This window comes from Phlebotomus papatasi, chromosome 3 (genome assembly GCF_024763615.1).
Source record: "Phlebotomus papatasi isolate M1 chromosome 3, Ppap_2.1, whole genome shotgun sequence".
Lineage (NCBI taxonomy): Eukaryota > Metazoa > Arthropoda > Insecta > Diptera > Psychodidae > Phlebotomus > Phlebotomus papatasi.
Window position 1 is genome coordinate 58593590 of NC_077224.1, and position 20624 is coordinate 58614213.

The 20624-nt window shown below is 35.3% G+C and overlaps 1 protein-coding gene and 1 non-coding gene across 2 annotated transcripts; one reads left to right on the plus strand and one right to left on the minus strand.

The window, feature by feature from the left end:
* Nucleotides 1–847: 847 nt before the first annotated feature.
* Trnal-aag (transfer RNA leucine (anticodon AAG)) lies at nt 848–929 on the minus strand. Its single transcript has one exon. It is a non-coding gene; the product is annotated as a tRNA-Leu (tRNA).
* A 77-nt stretch (nt 930–1006) lies between these two features.
* On the plus strand, nt 1007–16283 carry LOC129807015 (dyslexia-associated protein KIAA0319-like protein). Its single transcript, XM_055855959.1, has 6 exons — nt 1007–1540; nt 1608–3355; nt 7791–8258; nt 8321–8684; nt 8761–8931; nt 15744–16283. The coding sequence occupies exons 1-6, from the start codon at nt 1399–1401 to the stop codon at nt 15899–15901; spliced, it is 3051 nt and encodes a 1016-aa protein (XP_055711934.1). The 5' UTR covers nt 1007–1398; the 3' UTR covers nt 15902–16283.
* Nucleotides 16284–20624: the final 4341 nt, after the last annotated feature.

The window sequence follows — 20624 nt, forward strand, 5'->3', positions numbered from 1 at the left end:
AGTTTTTGAAATGCAACGATTTTTTTATTCATGTGCATATAGATATTGAGTTTACATACTCATATATAACGTAAATTGCATGAAAATTCCTTAATAATGCAAAATCACATCAAAACTAAGACAAACCATACCAAATTTGAGCATATTTGATTCATTTGATAATCATAATCAAACTTGAAAAATGACAACAAACTTTTTTCAAATGTAACCGCTGACCGAATTAAAAAGTAGCCCGATTTTAAAAGAGCCGAATTTGCGAGAGTCTACTGTATGGACTATAGCGAGACTCTACTGTATTCATAAACACTTTCTTTCGATAGGTTTATAGAGAATAACTTGATGAATTTCCGCTTATAGGGTAAGTGTGCCTAATTCCGGCCAGCTTGCAATTTCGGCCACCTCTTTTGTTCCTCGAATTTATATGAACTTTTAGATTTTACGTACTCTAAAGATTATACAATGCAAAAGAATAACAAAAAATGTAGCTACGACAAAAGAGATGACGTGAAAGACATTTGAAGAATTCCCGAAGGGCAAGGAACTATGAGAATGAAGGTGGCCGAAATAGGGCACCAAAGTTATGTCTATATTTTTATTCATTTTAAAATGTATTAAGAATGATTTTAGAGTACTTAAATAAAGACGGTAAACACTTTACAAGGTTCCATGCAACACTCTTACAAAAGAAAGAATAAAAAAATCATTTTGTATTAAAAATATTACATTTCAAACTTGAGACTTTGGCGCTTGCATGCAACTATGCCGAAATTTGGCACATTTACCCTAATTATTTATTCATACTACTGAAATTAAAATTATTGGGTATAGAAAAATAAACAAAAAGATGTGGCAGCGGTGGGATTCGAACCCACGCCCCCGAAGAGACTGGTGCCTTAAACCAGCGCCTTAGACCGCTCGGCCACGCTACCTTGTACCTCACATGGACAAAAAACCCTCGTCTCCCACCACAACTTTTGGGTCACTTATCACTCGGGTCGTGTCGCTTGCATTCGCCCGGCAATCGTGCCAAGAAAAGGTTGCACAACCCTGCGAGTTTTGGTTGGTGACAGCGTAAAAATGGCACTCAAAAACATGTCATTCGATCCGTGAAAAATACGCATTTTCTCCCTCAAATCATTGTGCAAGTGCGAAGAAAATCTCTGTGGAAATGCAGTGAAAGTGCCAAGGTGGATTGTTTAGGTGGAAATTGTGTAAAACCTTGCCATCTGTTTAGTTTTACGTTGAGAGTGCTTTGAGGCCCTGAGGGCAGTTTTCTGTGGGTGTTTTTTTTTGTCTGACCAGAGTGGCCACGACAAGTGACTTCCAGAGTGGATGATTAATGTGATAAGAAGGCTATTTGGCCAGTGAAAAGGTGTTTTTTTTTATCAGAGTTTGAGAATGGCAGGAAGGGGATGGTGGCATTTGACCTTTGCAGTGTTTGTGGGAGTTTTGCTGGTCAATCAGTGCTCCTCCCTCGTTGTTAGTGATGAGAACTGTCCACAGATTCTCAATTTCGTCTTCAAGGGTTACACGCCAATCGGTGAGTCATAGGTTAAGAATTTGGTGTTGGGAGCAGGAAAAAAAAGCAGCCACCTTTCTCCTCTCAGGGCTCAAGGCGGGAAACTTCAGTGAGCATTTGGGCGAGAAAACCTTGGATTCGTGTGTCCAAGCATGTTGTGATCATGGGGCAGGATGCAATAGTGCTTTTATGTTCAATGGGACATGCTACCATGTCAAATGCGCCAGTGATCAGCTGTGTCTGCCACTGAGACGCTACCCTAATAACACCAAGCTCTACATGGTTCTGGTGAATCCTGTGAGTGATGATCAGACATGGATGGATTTGCTGAAGCAGGCCAATCCTCAGGAATTTCAATTTCCTGCCGATGTCATTGACGATGCCAAGGTGCATCCGTACTTTCCGGACAAGTACGAACTTGTCGATAGTATCTTCAACAATGCGTATGGGGATGATGGAGGGAGTTATGGGCTAGAGAGGTATATGGGGGATGAGTCCCAGATGGACAAGGTTAAAGTGGCAATTTGTGAAGTTGGAGTGGACAGTCTCTGTGCGAAGAATGAACGTTGTCGGGTGGTTTCTCCAAAATCCAGGCAAGGATTCTGCGATTGCCTAGAGAATTTCGAGAGGAATGAGGATGGGCATTGTATTCCAATGAGGGTGGCTGCTGACAGGCAGTACTACGACAAATACTGGAATATCATGAATACTGAGGCTGGGAAGGTCACTTCTGCTGGACCAAGTGCTCCAAATGCAAAGCCTGTTACCTCTGAGGATACTACAGATGGCACTACAAAGCAAATCACAGTGTCTGTAGTGTCGAAGGATGTGAGGCTGCCAGAGAAGGAAGTAACTCTGTCTGCCTTTACCATTCCCGATGAACAATCCAGTGGGGACAAATACAAGTACCTCTGGACTCTGGTTTCCCGCCCAAGTGGCGATGACAATGGCACGATAACTGATCAGACAAAGGACAAAGTGAAGCTATCGAATCTGTCCACAGGACTCTATCAGTTCAAGGTCACAGTCACGGGGAATGCATCCTATGGGGAAGCCTATGCAAATGTCACAGTTCTCCCGGCTAAGAGGATCAATAAGGCTCCCGTGGTGGTAATAACACCCATTCAGCAGACAGTCAAACTGCCAAATAGTGGAGCAATCCTAGATGGCAGCACAAGCAAAGACGATGATGCTATAGTTTCTTGGCATTGGGACTTGGTTGAGGGCCCTATTGGGTATCAGCCCAAACTTCCGGATACAGCAACTCTTCAGCTGACTGATCTCACTGCCCCTGGGAATTATACCTTCAAGCTGACGGTCAGTGACTCCAATGGTGTTCAGAATTTCACCACAGCCAACATAACCGTTCTCAAGGGGATTGATTATCCGCCAGAAGCAAATGCAGGCCCTGACGTCATCCTCTATCTCCCCCATAACAATATCACACTCAACGGTTCCCTCAGTACCGATGACCGTGAAATTGTGGCATGGGAATGGACCAAAGATTCAACAGATGAATCCAAAGCCGTGGATATGCAGAACACCCGTACGCCCTTCCTGCAGCTCTCAAATCTCGAAGAGGGCATCTACAAATTCGTCCTCAAGGTCACCGATGCAAGTGGCCAGAGTAGTTCGGCAACAGTTCATGTCTTCGTGAAACCTCCCACAAATCTTCCGCCCATTGCAAATGCCGGGAAGAACATCACAATCAATCTCCCACAGAACTGGGCCGTCCTCAATGCCTCAGAATCCACGGATGACGTCAAGATCTCTTCGTACAGTTGGAAACAGATTTCGGGGCCCTCAACAGCCTCCATTGTTAATGCAAATGCAACGGTAAGCTCCCAAATACGATTCATTTAATTCCTCCGTCAATCGATATGAAACTTCTACTGGATTTTTGCACATTCTGCACTTTCACTTCAGCTCTCAATGGCGCATTTTATTGCTGAAGGACATGAGCTTTTTTTTTAGTTACTTCGAATTTAGTGGGACTGACAAAACCAATTTAGGGTTTAACTTTAGTAGCTGGCTATTTGAACAGCTGTTTGCTCATTTGGTGGAAAAATTTTCGTGTCTCACAGCATTTTGATGCTATTTTTTTTATAAAAAAATACAAGACGCACTTGACCTGGAATATTTTCTTGCAATTCTAAAAACAATTAATCCCAAATTTTTAATGTAATTTGTAGAAAAAAAGAGCAAAAAAAACATGTGTGAATTGATACCGTTTAATTAAAATATTTGCAGATGATAGAGGCAATTTTTATGCTGCACTGAAAAGTTTTACACACGAATTTGCTTATCTTTCGTGTTCTGGAATATTTTTTTTTGATAAGCCTCTAAAGAAACGATGAAGACCATGAAGGTGGTAAATTAAATGTGGTTTTCCCCACTTTATCACAAAGGATGTGGTTGTAAAATGAATCGTGTATAGTAAATCCCACAATTCACAAACGAGTTGTTTTTGCAAAATTCCATAATTAAGTGGTTAGGGGAGAGAAGTAGAAAAAATCAGAAATATAAAATTTGACATTATGGGCTTTGCACAGATTTTTCGGTTAACCATTTACCGCAAAGAATTTCTAAAGTGAGTTACTGAAAAGACGATCCTTTCCTGTTGCGTTCTGTTGTAAAGCAAAAGAAAAAGATAATTTCTTACAGAATAATTATCTCTAAAAATTAATTATAGGTCAAAATCTCCTCTTTATAATACAGGTTTCAGACTGAAAGTTTAATCCCATTTTGAACGTTTTCTAAACAACAATCAGGACAACTGAATTTTAAGAGTTCTTGTAGGATTAATTGTATTTTTTCTACTTTCCTAAGTAAATATTTCTCCAAGATTTAAAATTTAAAATTTAAATAAATATGCTGCTGGCATATATTTTTTGTAATTCAGTGAAATTCAAGCTATTGAAATTGTGCGTCTTGCTGTGTTGCCTCAACGAAAGGTTTGCTTATCTTGTTCTACACTGCTCGCAATAATCATAGCTCCACTTTTTCATACTGGAAAAACTTTGAAAAAAAATTTTTTTTGGAAAAAAATAAAAAAAATTATTTGAAGGTATTTTCAAACCGATATGAAAAATTTCCATTCAAATTTCATACCGTTAGAACTGTGAGTACTGTAATAGAATCTTTATCAAAATGGCGATTTTCGGGTGGCAATAATTATAGCTCCACTCAATAAATTTGTCTCCAGGGTATTTATTTTCAATCAGTGAAGGTCAGTATCTTTTAGTAATTTAATTAATAACTTTGTTAATCTAACTAGAATCATTTTTATAAAGTTTTTCATGAATTTTGCCGAAATTTTGTAAGGAAAATGTTTAATGAACAAAAATAAGGGATTAATAAAGTTCTTGAAAGAGATGGAAATTGACAACCAAAAAATTTTTATAAAAATGACAAGATCCTATCACCTTTCATCCGAATTTGTCCATATAGCCGACATATATGCATTTTACACCACTCTCCCAGGGCTAAAAATCTTCTTTTGTTAGAGGCAAAAGTGTGCAAATTTCCGTGTTACAGTTGAAAAAACAAGTTTTCTATCGAAATTTGATGTAAAACAATGCTGACTGCTCAGTCTTATCGTGTCCTGTTGATTCTGCCCCAAACCAGAATCCCAAGTGACTAAGGTGGTCTACAGAATACTGAAATAAAAAATTGTCAAAAAGAAGCTTATTGCAATTTGATGAATAGAAGGTGTTTTACGTCATTTAAGTGGTACAAATTTTTTTTTTAAATAAAAAAATTGATAGGTCTTGTCTTAACTTGTTTTCTGTCTGAAAAAAAATAATTTTAAATAATAATTGAATATTTAATAATATCACTTAAAAATATTGAGGAAAGATTGTTAGTAATTCACCACAGCTAAATAAGACTCAAGTAAACACGAAGTTCTGTCCGTAAGCAATTGCTTACACTGAATTTTCAACAAAGCAACTCAAATCATTCAAAATTTAACGTATTTAGTTTTAAAACCTTCTAAAAAGAACATATATTAAGATAGAATTCATTATTCATCAAATATTGGAATAAAAATCCATCATTTTAATCAATTTATTTTTAGTGTCCATTTTTACACTCAAAGTGTCCAAATTTAGAAACTGTCCAAAATTATGTGTCTTGCCCCTACGAGTTTCACTTGTTGAAATTCGCAAGCTTGAAAAAGAAGCATTAGTATTAAAATTAAAGATTTCTAATTCTGTTAAAGCTCATATTGTTTGTTTTAAAGTTCAAAAGTGCCTCTTGCTCAACCTTAAAATGAAAGGAAAATTTAACATATCCGTTTTAGCACGTTTGCCGACCAATTTGATGTTTTTCATACTGGAGGGTTAGCCCAGTTCCTGAATGTCTTGAAAATCTAATTAACCAGCCATTTTAATAGTTTTTCAAAGTCTAATGGATAATTTTGCTCTTAATATCTAATTTTAGGTAAAAATTTTTCCAAAAATCTTGTCTGCAACAGATTTGTAAAAGTAATCCATATGGTTAAACCTTAGGTCTGAAGCCTGTATAAGACATTTAATCTTAAAGAATGATTTAAAATTTAAAGATTTAACGCTCAAAAATTTATTTCGAAATTACGGGGTTTAACTATATGGCTTTAAAGCGGTCTTCAGACTAGAAGTTTAGCACACTTCTCGTACAACTCAAAATTCTAAATAGAAATTAAAATTATTGCATTTTCCGAAATTAATAAATCATTTGCTCTTCATAGTTCAGTTCTAAATTAAATTTTTCCATAAAATCTTGCCTAATAAGAAATTAATGAAATTAAACCATATAGCTGAAATTAAACCATATGGGCTTGACCATATAGGTCAAGCCCGTATAAAGTGGTCTTCAGACTAGAAGTTTAGCTCAGTTCCCGAATTTCTCCAAATCCTAAATAACAAGTAATTTCATAGGTTTTTTAGGCTTATTATCATCCAATCTTAAGTCAAAATTTGTCAAAAAATGTTGACTAATTAAAATTTAGAGATGTTTACCCATATGACTAAACCTCAGGTCTGAAGTAAGTCTTCATATAGTACCTTAAACTGTTTTTATACCTAAGATTTATTTTTATGACTCAATTTTTAGAATTTCACTAAAGACATTTATTTTTGGAAAATTTTGATTTAGGGTGAAAGGAACGTCTATTGACACTTTAAAAGAACTCGTGTCAGCACCTATTGACACCCTACTTTGTACCATTTGGGATATGAAATTTGAACATCTCTGTTTATAGTAAAAGGTATATTACAGAAAAAATGTTATATTACTTATATTTTACTAGATACTAGATACATTAAATAATTTTCAGCATTTTGACAAAAGTGTAAATTCCCTGTCGAACAGACGTTCCTCTGAATGAAGAGTAAAATATAACAGATTTCGAAAAAAGCCTTAATTGCTTTATTAATTTAAAAAACGATATTTTTGTGGAATAAATAGGTTTCTAATCTAATCTGAAGACCGCTTAAGCCTCTACACTGAGAAAAAAAATGAGGGTGCGATTAACTTTTTTTCCTCATAACTTTAACACCTTTTAGGAGTAAAAATATATCAACATTTTTTAATGTTAATTTTACACCTTTTTAACGGTAAAATTAACATGAAAAAGGATAACTTTAACCCCTAATACACCTAAAAAGCATAATATTTACACCGATTTTGGATCAATATTGCAGGGTAAAATTAACATTTTCGGAATGTTATTTTAACTTTTTCGGATTTCTCTCAGTGTAAATCATTAAATTATAAATAATAATTGCAAGAGCCTTCAAAGCCTTTCCAAAACCGCGACAAATTCGAAAATCGATTAAACCGTTTTCACTTTTTTTACTGCTCGAATTTATATCTCTCATCAGTACAAATTTTCCTTATACGTAGGTTTATTAAAAGTTTTGAAATAGGTGTGGCTTATTAAGTAGGCTATTGCGTTTTTTAGACCTCTTGTTGTATGTATGTGGTATTTTTTTCTCGCAGATTTTATCCATAGAGTACCGTTATCTTACTATAATTGCTCTTTTAAAATAAAAAAATCTGATATTGTTGATTGTATTTTTTGATAGTGATCTCAAAACCAAATCTGGGCGGAGCCTAATGTTTGTAACTTTCAAAAAGCATCATGTCTTTTTTAATAATCAGAAATTGGTTTTCTTTTGTATAATTTGTAAAATTATTCACATCGAACTTTTGTTCTTTTTTTTTTTTTGAAGATAAAAGAATTTATGTTTAAAAAACTCAAATATTGAAAAATTCCTCTCAATAACAGATTGCCAATGCGACTGTCCTGACTCTCGGATCCTACGTGTTTGAGGTGACGATTGTGGATGAGAATGGAAATAATGCCACTGACCAGGTGACTGTGAAGGTGATCCAGGAGAAAAATAGTGCTCCTGTAGCCAATGGAGGTGGAGATCAGAACTTGGTTCTACCACAAACTGTTCTAGTGCTCAATGGGAGCAAGTCAACGGATGATTTGGGAATTGTCAACTATACGTGGAACCGGGAAGGTTCAAGTGTGGCTGTGGGAACAATAATTGGGAATACAGATCATGAGCCGGTGTTGATGGTGACAGATCTCGTGGCAGGACGCTATGTGTTCCGCCTGACAGTTACTGATGAACAGGGATTGTCCTCCAGTGATACGGTTAGTGTTATTGTCAGACCGGATCCACTTCTGCTGAATCTCGTGGAAGTCACTCTGCTAACAGAGGCCACGGTCTTGACGGAGAATGAGGTGAATAAAGAGATGAATTTTCTGGGTGTTTGGACTTTTATTTGAATGAGAAAATTTTGTAGTTGACAACAATCCGGCAGAAGCTGGAACTTCTTCTGGGTGACAATAGAAAGTTGCATGTCAAGGAGTTGAAGAAGGAACAAAAAACAGGGCAGGCTATTATGACATTCTTCGTGGAGAATACTGAAAATCGCGAAGGGAAGGTGAGTATTGTTCCTGGACTGGAAGTTGAGAAGATTCTCAAGGAGAAATTCTGGCGAGATGCCAGTATTTTGGGAGATTCCTTGTCTGACATTCGCACGTCCGTGTGCCAAAATCCCTGCTCTGACCATGGAGTCTGCAATACAGAAACACGATCTTGCACCTGTGAGACCTTCTGGATGCCAGATGTCTTTTACTTCTGGGGCATCAGCGATGCCAATTGTGGTAGGTGTTCTTTTTTACCATCGGCGCCTGGGATTTCTAGTCTGAAAGATTTTAACTGACTGGGGAATTCTTGCAGATTGGTCAATTTTGTACGTGATCATTGGCATCTTTGTGCTCTTCTTGATCCTCTCGGGTATTTGCTGGGGCATCACTTGCATGTGCCGAAAGACAAGAAGTCATTCGAGAACCAGGAATAAACCTACAAAGTATTCCCTTCTGGGAACACACGATGACGAATTGCCTCCATGTGAGTATTTTTAGATTTTCATTTTTTTAAAGTGGTGTTGGAAATTTACTTCAATCGTTTCCAAGGTTCTTTTGTCTGACATTTACTTATCGCGAACTTTGTGAATTCTCGGACAGGTCTTAAAAAAAGAACTTTGTTTTCCTTCTCTGGCTCTGGGTCTTTATAATGCTTCTTGGTTCTTTTTTGTGTTTCCTTGTCGTGCAATTATTATGAAAGGCACTAACAGCCGTCTCTACGATGAAGTGACAAACCATCTCGAACCATGGTGATCCTTGGGAACTGTAGTGATCGACATTTGGTCAGTCGACCAAACTGACACTTAAGCAGTTTCTCAAAAACAATTAGGTGGAAAATTTTAACATTTCAATGTTATACTTCAGTCGAGGTATTTGCTAATAGGAATGAAAGTCATTCAAATGGTGAAGTGACCCACTCAGGCGGTCTGGAACTTCATCGTAGAAACGAGTATCGTAGGAGGCCTGTGCAATACTTCTACACAAAGGCTGGACGTAGAGAAAAGCGTCAGAGAGGCGGTAATTTGATGTACATGGATGGTGCAAGTAAAGAGTGCATAAATTTGCTACACTATAAGTGGTGTACAAACAGAGTGGTACAACGATTGATTGCTGTACAAAGTGGCACACGATATGCTGTGCAAATGTGTTGATATACAAGCGATGATGCTGTACAAAAATGACAAGCGATGATGCTGTGTCAAGATGACAAGCGATGATGCTGTGCAAAATAATAATGGTACTAGCGATGATGCTGTACAAAGGTTTTGGCACACGATGATGCTGTGCAAAATGATTACAGCGATGATGCTGTGCAAAATGGTACCAGCGATGATGCTGTACAAAGTGAGCGCCGATGCTGTGTGTGTACACAAAATTAACCGAACCACGCTTTGTGTCCGTGGAACAAAATCGAAAAAGATTTAAGATCTCGAAAAATGTAAGAGTAATGAGAAACTACGATTTGAAGTGACTTTCGACCGCCTTTTTTTCTTATTTTACTTTTGATTAAGTTACGTGTGTCAAGTTTTCTGAAATTATCTCCCAAATTGTAAGTCAGTTCCAATAATTGGACTCAGTTCCAGCTTAGGCAGATTTCTTAAATTTGAAAAATCCAGAGAACAATTCAGGATCATGCATGTTATTAAAGATCAACCAACCTCAAAGAACACTGAAGAATGAAAATGATTCAAACATCATTGTACTTATTCTTAATACGGTTTTGCATATCATTACCTTTTTCTTTAGCATCTATTCTGTGATTTTCTGCAACAATTCTTTGTGAAATTTAGAGTTCTGGAAATCAAAGAAATACTGTCACTGCCATTTAGAAGATTAGAAAATTTAATTGATCAAGATGCAAAAGAGTTTACCTTAACACTTGGAAGATTACTCTATCATTCTGATAAAGATGGAAACATCGAATGGTTAGAAATCTTTAGATACAGTAACCAAGGAGATGAAATTTCTAATTCAGACACCAGAAAAGAATTGACTAAAGCTCCGAATGTTAAAATACAAGTAAAAAGGGACAGATAATCCTAACCGGCTTATGTAGGTGAGATTCTTAACGTGAGCTAACTCGGAGTGCATGCAAATTCGATTTAGAGCTGAAGTTGGGAGACGCCATTCAGTTATCTTGAATCAAATTCGTGAAATTATACAAATTTTGTATTTAAACCAAAATATCAAGGATTTGGATGAACTGACAGAAAAGTGTTATATGGGTGAAATGTAGACCAGAATGTACTCTATAATTTTCCCATAGAACATGATCTCATCGATTACTCAGAAGCCAAGATAATCGAGGTTTTTTGTTTCTTAACTCGTTTTTTCATCCAGAGTGCGCCAAGTAGTTATTTGTTGAACTTCAACTATATCAAAGAATTGTTGTATTTTGCGGGACTTTCCATATAAACCCCTATTTTAAGTGTCTTGGTGGAGTAGAGGCAGTCAAATTGGCATCTGAGTGATTTCAAAGCGTTATTATTGGAAAAATCAATTTTTTCACACTTAAACGGCAAAATCGGAGTGATAGCGTAGTCTGAGTGGAAAATGATGTATGGACGAAATGTAGAGACAAATGTGCTCTACAATTATGTTGAAGTAATCATCAAAATCGGTTCAGCGACAGTCGAGATAATTGAGGTTATGTGATATTGAAATTGGTTTTTCGACTGTGGCGCCCCTGGTGTTGGTCCCACGAAGTTCAAATATTCTAGAAAGTTGTATCATTTGGTGAGATCTTTCGTTTAAGCCCTCATTCATCAAAATCGGTCACATAGAACCGGAGATATGATTTTTTGAATTTCGTGAATTTTGACCCCTCATATCTCCGGTTCTATTGAAACCACAGTGCGCATACGCACCATTTTGGAAACGTCCTAGACTGGACTACAACATACTAAAATTTCATTAACTTGCACAATGCCGTTTGTGAGAAAAGTGACTTTGAATTTCGATGAATTTTGACGCTATCACAGCGCCACCTATGGTGACTTTTTGAACTTCCATCTGAAAGTGCTCATCGAGACGAAACCAAAAAGGTAAAATTTAGGTCGCTATGTTAATTAGAACCGGAGATAGAGGCCGGTCAATGTTCGAACTTTGACCCCTTATAGCTCGGGTCAGGGGTTTTAGATCGACTTAAGGTTTTTTTTGTTTGATAGGTATAATCAACGGCTACAACATACTAAATTTTCAGCCCGATGCACAATGGAATTTTTGAGTTATTTAACTTTTAAGATTTAAAAATTTTCTTTTTAAAAAAAGCGCCCCTAGCGGTGGTTTTATGAACTTGCGATGTTAGAAGGGGAAGTGGCATTTCACGAGAGCTTTCCAAAAAGCCCTCACTTTTTAAATTCTGACAATTAGAACCGGAGTTATGGCCATTTTAAGAAATTTTTTTTGGACCCTTATAGCTCGGGTCAGGGGGGTCGGGGGACCTTAAGTTTGGTATTGATGGAAAGCTCTAAGGCCCAGCTATAACATACTAAAATTTGAGTCCGCTGAATGCCATAGGGGCGGAGCTATTGAGAAAACAAAAAAGGGGGTCTTCAAAATGGCGGAAGGAGGGGTGGGGGTGGGGGGTCTATGCACCAAGTTGCAATTTTCACCCGATATATAACCTTTGCCGAAAACCGCAAGTCGATATCTTTTTTAGTTTAGGAGCTATTAAGCTCCAAAGAGCGGCCGGCCGGGAACGTAACTTAGCCACATATTCGGAATCAGGAAGTGGCGAAACACATTTTGTTAGGATTGAAATTTTGTTAGGATTATAGTAGGTGAGATTGTTAAGAATCTCACCTAATAGGGTGAAAGGAACGTCTATTGACACTTTAACTCTTTCGTCTCTTTTGGGACTCTGAGTACCCAAAGCCACATATGAATGTTCTGTGAAAAACAATGTTTTTTAATTATTCAGAATTGATAAAAATTCTATTCTTGTGGATGATTACAAACTATAAGGATGTCCAAATGTAAGATATTTTTTGTAGAACCTCAATTTATTCCTGAGCTTAGACATTTTTGATTAAAAAATTGTAAAATTGGCTTGCAGCATATGCTGCGGTCCGGAAAGAGTTAAGAATTCGTGTCAGCACCTATTGACACCCTACTCTGTACCATTCCGGATATGAAATTTGAACATCTCTGTTTATATTAAAAGGTATATTACAGAAAAAACATCATATTACTTATATTTTACTAGATACATTAAATAATTTTCAACATTTTGACAAAAGTGGCAATAGGGGTTCCCTGTCGAACAGACGTTCCTCCGACCCTATCAAAATATATTATAAAATCCGATAAATGGCAGTGGCTGCCACTTGGTCCCTCTGTGATACTTTTAGTTAGGATTCTACGAAGTGCTAAATTATCATCTTTTCGGCTTAGCATTTAGTGTTTGCTTGGAGGTTTAAAATCGCTGATAATAATCATAATAGATTTTTCATATATTGGATTTTTGTCTTTGTAATTCAGCGATTTTTTTTAATTGACGTCAAAATGTTGGATTTCCCTCTGTTTGGTCGCTTTATTTGATTGGTTTTAGAGTTAGGGGCTAAACGTATAAAGACCAGAGCCAGCGGTTTGAAGTCCTTGGAAAACTCAACCTAGATGATCTTAACTTCTCTTCTCACGGTAAAAAATTTCGGCACGTATTTGTTCCAAAAATTAGCTCGTCCACGGACACCATAATTTTTGGCATAATCTCGTTCATTTTATAAGACTCAAAAAGATACCCAATATTAGTAACGAATTTGTTCCAAATTGTAGCTCGTTCACGGACACCATAATTTTTGGAACAAATTTGTACCTTCTAGGAGGAACAAAAAGATACCCAATATTAGTAATGAATTGGTTCCAATAAATAGCTCGTCTAGAATAAAAGCGTATCCCTCCTCTCACACTCAGTCAACCGTCACCGAAATGAAGAGGACGCCAAATCTGTGGCAATTTTCGTGCTACATGGTTTCACTTTTTTAATTCGAGATTCTCTTTCCCTCTTGCTGCCAGCACTCGCATATGATTTCGTCATGCACGCGTCTGTATAAAACACTCTTAAGTTGATTCTTATTTGATGTTCCTTGTGAACTTTCGTCACCGAAATCCATCTCGACTGAAGTATAGGCCGTAACTGTAAGACGAAATCACTTACACGGATTTGTTCCCGACAATGGGAACAAAAAGATTCCCTATATGAGAAACAATTTGGTTCCAAAAATTACCTTGTCCACGGACATCGAAAATTTTTGGAACAAACATGTTACAGATGTAGGAATAATATTGTTATGAAAAATATGTACCAATTTGTTCCTGACAGTGGGAACAAAACAGCCGAGTGCAACAAATTCTGTTCCAAATTTCAGGAACAAATTTGTATAAAACGAAATCAACTCAAATTTGTAGACATTCCACTGTATCAAAACGGTTCCAAAGGAAAACTCTAGCAAAATTGTAACTGTATTTTGTAACGAAACTGTAAAGAAAACTTTTTGGAACAAACAAATATCTTCTCTAGGTACAAATTGATTCCAAAAAAAATTGTTAAAAGGAAAACTTGTTCCAATATTTTGGTCAGTGTCCAAAAGTTTTTACCGTGAGGCGTAGGGGCTTGAATAGGAGCTTCTATCCCACCCGCCGAATTGTTCAGATTTGGCACCAAGCGATTATCACCTTTTCAAGTTTTTGAAAAATTTTCTTGAGGGTACAAAACTGGCCTCAAGAAAGGCTTATAAAAATACCTTAGTCAAGTTTTTTTTTACCAGTAGGGACGACAATTTCTTTGATCGTAGAATTATGGAAATTCCCTTCAAAACGGACCAAAGTTATCAAACAATCGAACAATCGGATAATCTTAACTATATGTTAATTTCATTTTCAAAATAAAGCTTGAAGGGGCTGTCAGACTTTTTACTTGACCTTACATACTTACTTTGAATTTGAAAATGCCCTTGAATAATTCCTAATAAAGATATACCAAGGTCAAAGGATAAAAATACCTAGATAGAATGGAAAACAAACTAAAATTTGAAACTTACCATAAAATTACAGATTTCCATTGGCTAGAAATTATCCCAATTGCTAAAGAATTTTCTTGTTGGAAATACTTAGGGGAAGTGCTTATAATTTTGGACAGTCTGCATATAAGCATCGATATCCTAAGTTTGAAGTGCCATATTTTCAATACTAATTGACTTTTCTTGTTACTCTCTTTTCAGAAGGATTGTTTAGAAACTTGGCAAGCTATTTATCATCTCATTTTTACTAAAATTAGTTTTAATACGTTTAAAAATGAATTGATATGTAGAGGTGAATTTGACTCTTATTTTGGACAACTTGGTTATTAATTTTTACAACTTGTCTGTAAATTTGGACAGATAATCCGCCTCAACAGGATGCCCATTGTTCTTCATTTGATGAACCAATCTTACCAAGTCCTCTTCCTGTTCATGTAAGGGAAACGTGGAATGTCACAAGAAGCCCAGAAACTTTCCATATCATTCATTAAAGTGAGTTGACTTCGGTACTCCAAGTACGTGCGGATTCGCTCATTCCCTGCCCTTTCCGGGAGCCTTTCAAGGCATTTCTCACTGCATCTCTTTCGTAGAGATGATGCTCCTTTATTTCTCCAGGCATTTGTCCAACCTAGTCATCACAAAAGCTAAAACTTCACGAAATTTCGTGAGAAAAACACCTGTCCAAAATAAGAATCATCACCTCACTGGTGAATGTCTTAAAAAATTTCCCATTTTTCACACGAAAAATATAATTCACAAGGCAAATCTCACTTCAGGTCAAATGTACAAATCATCAGTAACGTGAATCAACACAATATTCAATGAATATTCAATAATATCACTCAAAAACAGCGAACAAACTTTGTTAGTACTTCACCAAAACTAAATAAGACTGAAGTAAGCCACGAAGTTCTGTCATATTTCTCGTAAGCAATTGCTCACACTGAATTTTCAACAAAGCAATTTCAACTCAAATCATATTCAAATTTTAACGTATTTAGTGTTAAAATATTCCAAAAAGAACAAATATTTAGATAGAATTCATTATTCATCAAATATTGGAATAAAAATCCATCATTTTAATCAATTTATTTTTAGTGTCCAATGTTATCCTCAAAGTGTCCAAAATAAGAAACTGGACAAAATTAGAAGCATTTCCCCTACCAATAAATCTCATGCTAATGGCATCATTTTGTCATTCTGCAGAGAAATATTGCTGCCAGCGGAAATGAGAAAATAACTATGTCACATCATTTTCCATTTTCTTCCATTGCAGCCCGCCGTGGAACTGTTCTTTCTGAAACAGATACAGATTCTGATGTCCTCTTCGAGACGCGATCCAAGCAGAATGGTTCAGCTCGTGTCAATGGAGATGCCAGAAATTCCTCAAACAAGTATTCGGTTACGCGATTGGGCAGGAGGGTTAAGACATAAGGTGATTTTGCTAAAGAGGTAATTTTAAAAACAAATTCTATCTAAAATATTTGTCCCAAAGTGAGAAAAAAAATGCTTCAAATTCTTGATTCCGGTTCAATGTTGTGAAACATTAAGTGAGAAATTTCTTCTCATTCAAATTGGCCTTAACATCGAAGAATTGTGGCATTTTGCTGCTTTCTTCCTATCTCAATTGAAAAGACATTTTATTAATTGCGCTTGGATGGATTCAAGTGAATTATGGGAAAATTTCACCCCCGGAAAGGAGTTTGGTTGAAGAGATAAAAGAGAAAAGTGACAAAAAACGTTGGCTGTAGATGAATTAAAAACGAAACGATTTAGAATATTCTATTTAGTGGGAATAAAATTAAATGAATTTTCACACAATGCATTCGTAGGAAAAGGAAAACGACGAGTGAAATGTTAATTTTGTGATTTAATTGTGTTATAACACCTATTTTAAGCTTTATTTTAGCGTTTGACAAAAAAAATGAAAGAATTCTTAGGATGATTGAAGGAATACCGTGAGAAATATTGATGCACAAAGTAAAAGAGCGTGAAAATCCAAGTGAGAAAATGCAAGAGAGACATTTAGTAGATATAATAGTATACTTATTCTTATTTTTTTCATTTTATTGAATTAAGTGTCATTGTATTCTAGTCGGTATTACCCAGAAAAAAGGAAAATTTTCAATAGGATAATTTGATTAGTTTTTATCGCATGAAACTCAAATTACCTTAAATAAACCTTGTGGAACTTTTACTTTTAAACATTTTCAGGATCGCTCACTAACCGTTATTCCCTAGACACACTTAGGACCAAGCGCCTGGCCAGTTAACCTTTTTATATAGAGCTATTTGAAGCCAATTCCTAAATTGATCTCGGACTCAGCTCACAGTGCTCCGAGGAAAAAATTTATTTATATAAAAATTTAGTATATTTATCCCTCCATACGGAAAGGTATCTTATAATACGGAAAAACTTCTCACTTTTTAAATTTTTAGCACAACGATCACGAGTGCAGAAAAATTCCCATACGCATTTGTATGTGAAAGTAAGAAATTGGCTTCAACTTTGAAGGCCACTCGCCGGGGACTAGCTTAGGACTTAATCCAAGAGACGGCTTAACGTAATTATAATCAAAATATTGCTTTTAATTTATTTCGATCAGTTTCCGACTAACTGAGCCGTTTCTTGGCTTAAGCCAAGGGACAGATTAATCAGAAACTGATTGAAATGTAATCTTATAATTATTTTTTTCACAATTTCGTTAAGTCGTCTCTCGTCTTAAGACGTAAGTGTGTCTAGGGCATTACCTAACCTTTCAATGTTAACGATAAAAACCCTTTAAGTCTCATCTTTCGCTTATTTGTTCCTCTATGTACAATTTGAAAATATCAAAATTAAATTGGTACAGATAGGTCAACTGTGCCAAATTTCGGACAGATTACATATCGGACACTTGTTTTGTTCCTTCAAATAATAAAAATATTTTATTGTCACTTTCTCAAAGGAATAGCCTCTATGAATGAGGGTCAATAGAAAAAAACTCTCAAAGATTCCTAAAAAAAAACAAAAAAAAAGACTTTGAGAAATGTGTCCGGTATTGAACACAATGGGCACTCAATGGATCAAATGGTAGAGCACACGCTCTATGATGCAAGTGTCCCGGGTTCGAATCCCCTTTAGGTCACCAGGAATTTTTCTGGCGTTAAAAGTGTTCGGATTGCATCCAGTGAGCTTCACTGCACTTGATTCCACGGGCATGGGACTGACAACCTCATTCAGTACAAGAAATAATAATAATGCATGTCTAGAAATCCCCTTGTGAGAAGGCCTAGTTCCTCTATGGAATGTTGTGCCAGCATTATTATCATTATTGAACACAATTCAATAACTAGAAATAGACCATACAGCACTTTGCAATAAGATTCTCACTTAATATGCATACCGATTTATTGATCCTTCACTGAGGGAAATCCGAAAAAGTTAAAATAACATTCCGGAAATGTTAATTTTACCCTGCAGTATTGATCCGAAAACGGTGTAAATATTACCTTTTTAGGTGTATTGGGGGTTAAAGTTACATTTATTCATGTTAACTTTACCCTTAATAAGGTGTAAAATTAACATTAAAAAATGTTGATATATTTTTACACCTAAAAAGTGTTAAAGTTATGAGGAAAAAAAGTTAATCGCACCCTCTTTTTTTTCTCAGTGTTAATACTTAATATATACGAACTATACGAGTATATTAGGGTAAAATTTGGAATTTCGGACAAGCCTTAAGAATTCGAACTTAGGTAGTCTAGCAAGAAGTTAGTAATTTATGCAATACTACAGGACTTTGAAGATTATTTAATTTAATTTAGATCAAGTTTTAAGTCGTACTCCGAATTGATTTAATTGGATTTCTGCTTTGTCCGAAATTCCAAATTTTAACCTTACATCAAGGTCGAGATTCAACAGAAAATTTTCTATTTTAATGTTGGTTGTCCCTGGCGTTTCCCAGTGAAAGTGGTGTTCACTGAAAAAGGAAAACACTTTTTCGGTTTTGAGCTTTCAGTACTGATGCAATATACTTTCTTCAGTGATCGACTAAATTGTATTTTCACACTTTGTCTAAAGGGTAAGTGTACCAAATTCCGGCCAGCTTGCAATTCCGGCAACATTTTTATTCCTAAAATTTCCATGAATTTTAATTTTTTTGCATATTATATACATTATACATTATTATATATATTGCATATATACTATGCAATAAAATAACAAAAATGTAACTTCTATAAACGAGAAGATGTTAAAAAGACTTTGGAAGGATTCCGGAAGGGCAAGGAACTATAAGAATGAAGATGGCTGAAATAGGCCACCAAAGCTATGTCTACATTTTTATTCATTTTAAAATGGATTTAAAATGATTTTGGAGAAAATGAAGACGATAAATTGTCTACAAGGTTCCAAGTTCCAAGTAACACTCCTTAAGAAAAATTAACAAAAAAATCAATTTATATGAAAAATATTACATTTTGAACTAGTGACTTTGGCGCTTGCATGCAACTATGCCGAAATTTGACACACTTACCCTACACATTGGGAACAATTTTCGTCAAAAATTGCTTTTCTGAAGTAAATCGATTGCACTGCTGTAGGTGAAAACGTCAAAATTCTGTCAAAAATACATTTGACAGAGGCCCAAAAGGATTGTGATCGTATAGGTTTTATTAGGAGAAGTGTACCAAATTTCGTCCAGCTTGCAATTTCGGCCACTTCTTTTGTTCATCTAATTTCCAAGAATTTTTATTTTTTCCATACTCACTAGAGATTATACAATGCAAAAAAACAAAAAATATCGCTCCTACAAACGAGATGATATAAAAAAAGACTTTGAAAGCATTCCGGAAGGGCAAGGAACTATGAGAATAAAGGTGTCCGAAATATTACAGAAAGCTATGTTCACATTTTTATATACTTTTAGAGTGATAAACTATCTACAAGGATTCGAGCAACATTCCTTGTGAAGAAGTAACAAAAATAATTAATTTATATTAAAAATATTACATTTCAAACTAATAAAACATTTTTGGATTATAAATTTTCTGAAGCGCATTTTTGCGCAAAAAATTACTTTTATTATCGCGGTATAATAGCAAATTAACAAATTATTGTTTTTCTTAATACTGCACGTATTCTTTTTTAAATCAAAAACTTATTCGATTTGATAATTTATTTTTTAAATTAAAATGACACGTGTTAATATTTTTTAAAAGAGAGATTTTAAATACATTTAAAGTCAGAAAAATATGCCAATTAGTTGGAAATCATTTTGCGTCGACTGTACCATTAAATTAAAATCATATAGGCTCTAAATTTCATATGTTCTTAGTCTTTTAGTATTTAAATTAGTTTCCGAAGCTTTTTCAATAATTCTCGATTTTAGAATTCATGAAATGTTCAAATATCTTGAAAATTCCCAAGAATCTCTTTCTTCTGAAATAAGCGAACAAGAATTCTTGGCAATGCAATTTTAATTTTGGTGTGTTATATATATATTCTTAGTAAATGGATTCATAATATTTATTTATTTTATTTTTGATAAAATTAAACAATACAAAAATTAAAATATTATTTTTTAAATTTTTTGGGAAATTTTTTAATGTCAAATGTGGTTATTGTAAGAATCATGAAATTGTAATAATGGAAAGGGTTTACATTTAGCTTCTACTCAATCCAGGCAACCTTAGCAAAGACAAAAACCAAGTTCATTAAAGTCTCTCACTCGATTGGAGAAAAAGAATAACTTTGACTAATTGCCGCTGCAATCACTAGTATCACTTCAAGGTTAGCAGAATTCAGCTGAAAATATATATTTTTTCAGATGATTTGAAAAGACTTAGCATTTGGTGCTCGCTGGGGTGCCAAATTTCGGCATAATTGCATGCAAGCGACAAAGCCTCAAGTTTAAAATGTAATATTTTTAATAAAAATTGATTTTTTATTACTTCTGTGTTGCTTGGAACCTTGTAGACAGTTTATTGTCTTTATTTTCTCTAAAATCATTTCTTACACATTTTAAAATGAATAGAAATAATAGTTTTGGTGTCCTATTTCGGCCACCTTCATTCTCAAAAAGATAGCAAGTGTTTTGTCTTACCTCTCTCTTGTTTCTCGCTCGAAAACTGACCGAATCACAGTTGGCACGCATGGAAAATTGCTCGAGTTGCC

Excerpts from the sequence above, each read along its gene's own strand:
- LOC129807015 (XM_055855959.1), top strand. The coding sequence starts at position 1,399 with ATGGCAGGAAGGGGATGGTGGCATTTGACCTTTGCAGTGTTTGTGGGA. Across the intron at positions 3,356-7,790 it reads TTGTTAATGCAAATGCAACG|ATTGCCAATGCGACTGTCCT; the intron begins GTAAGCTCCCAA and ends TCTCAATAACAG. Across the intron at positions 8,932-15,743 it reads CGATGACGAATTGCCTCCAT|CCCGCCGTGGAACTGTTCTT; the intron begins GTGAGTATTTTT and ends CTTCCATTGCAG.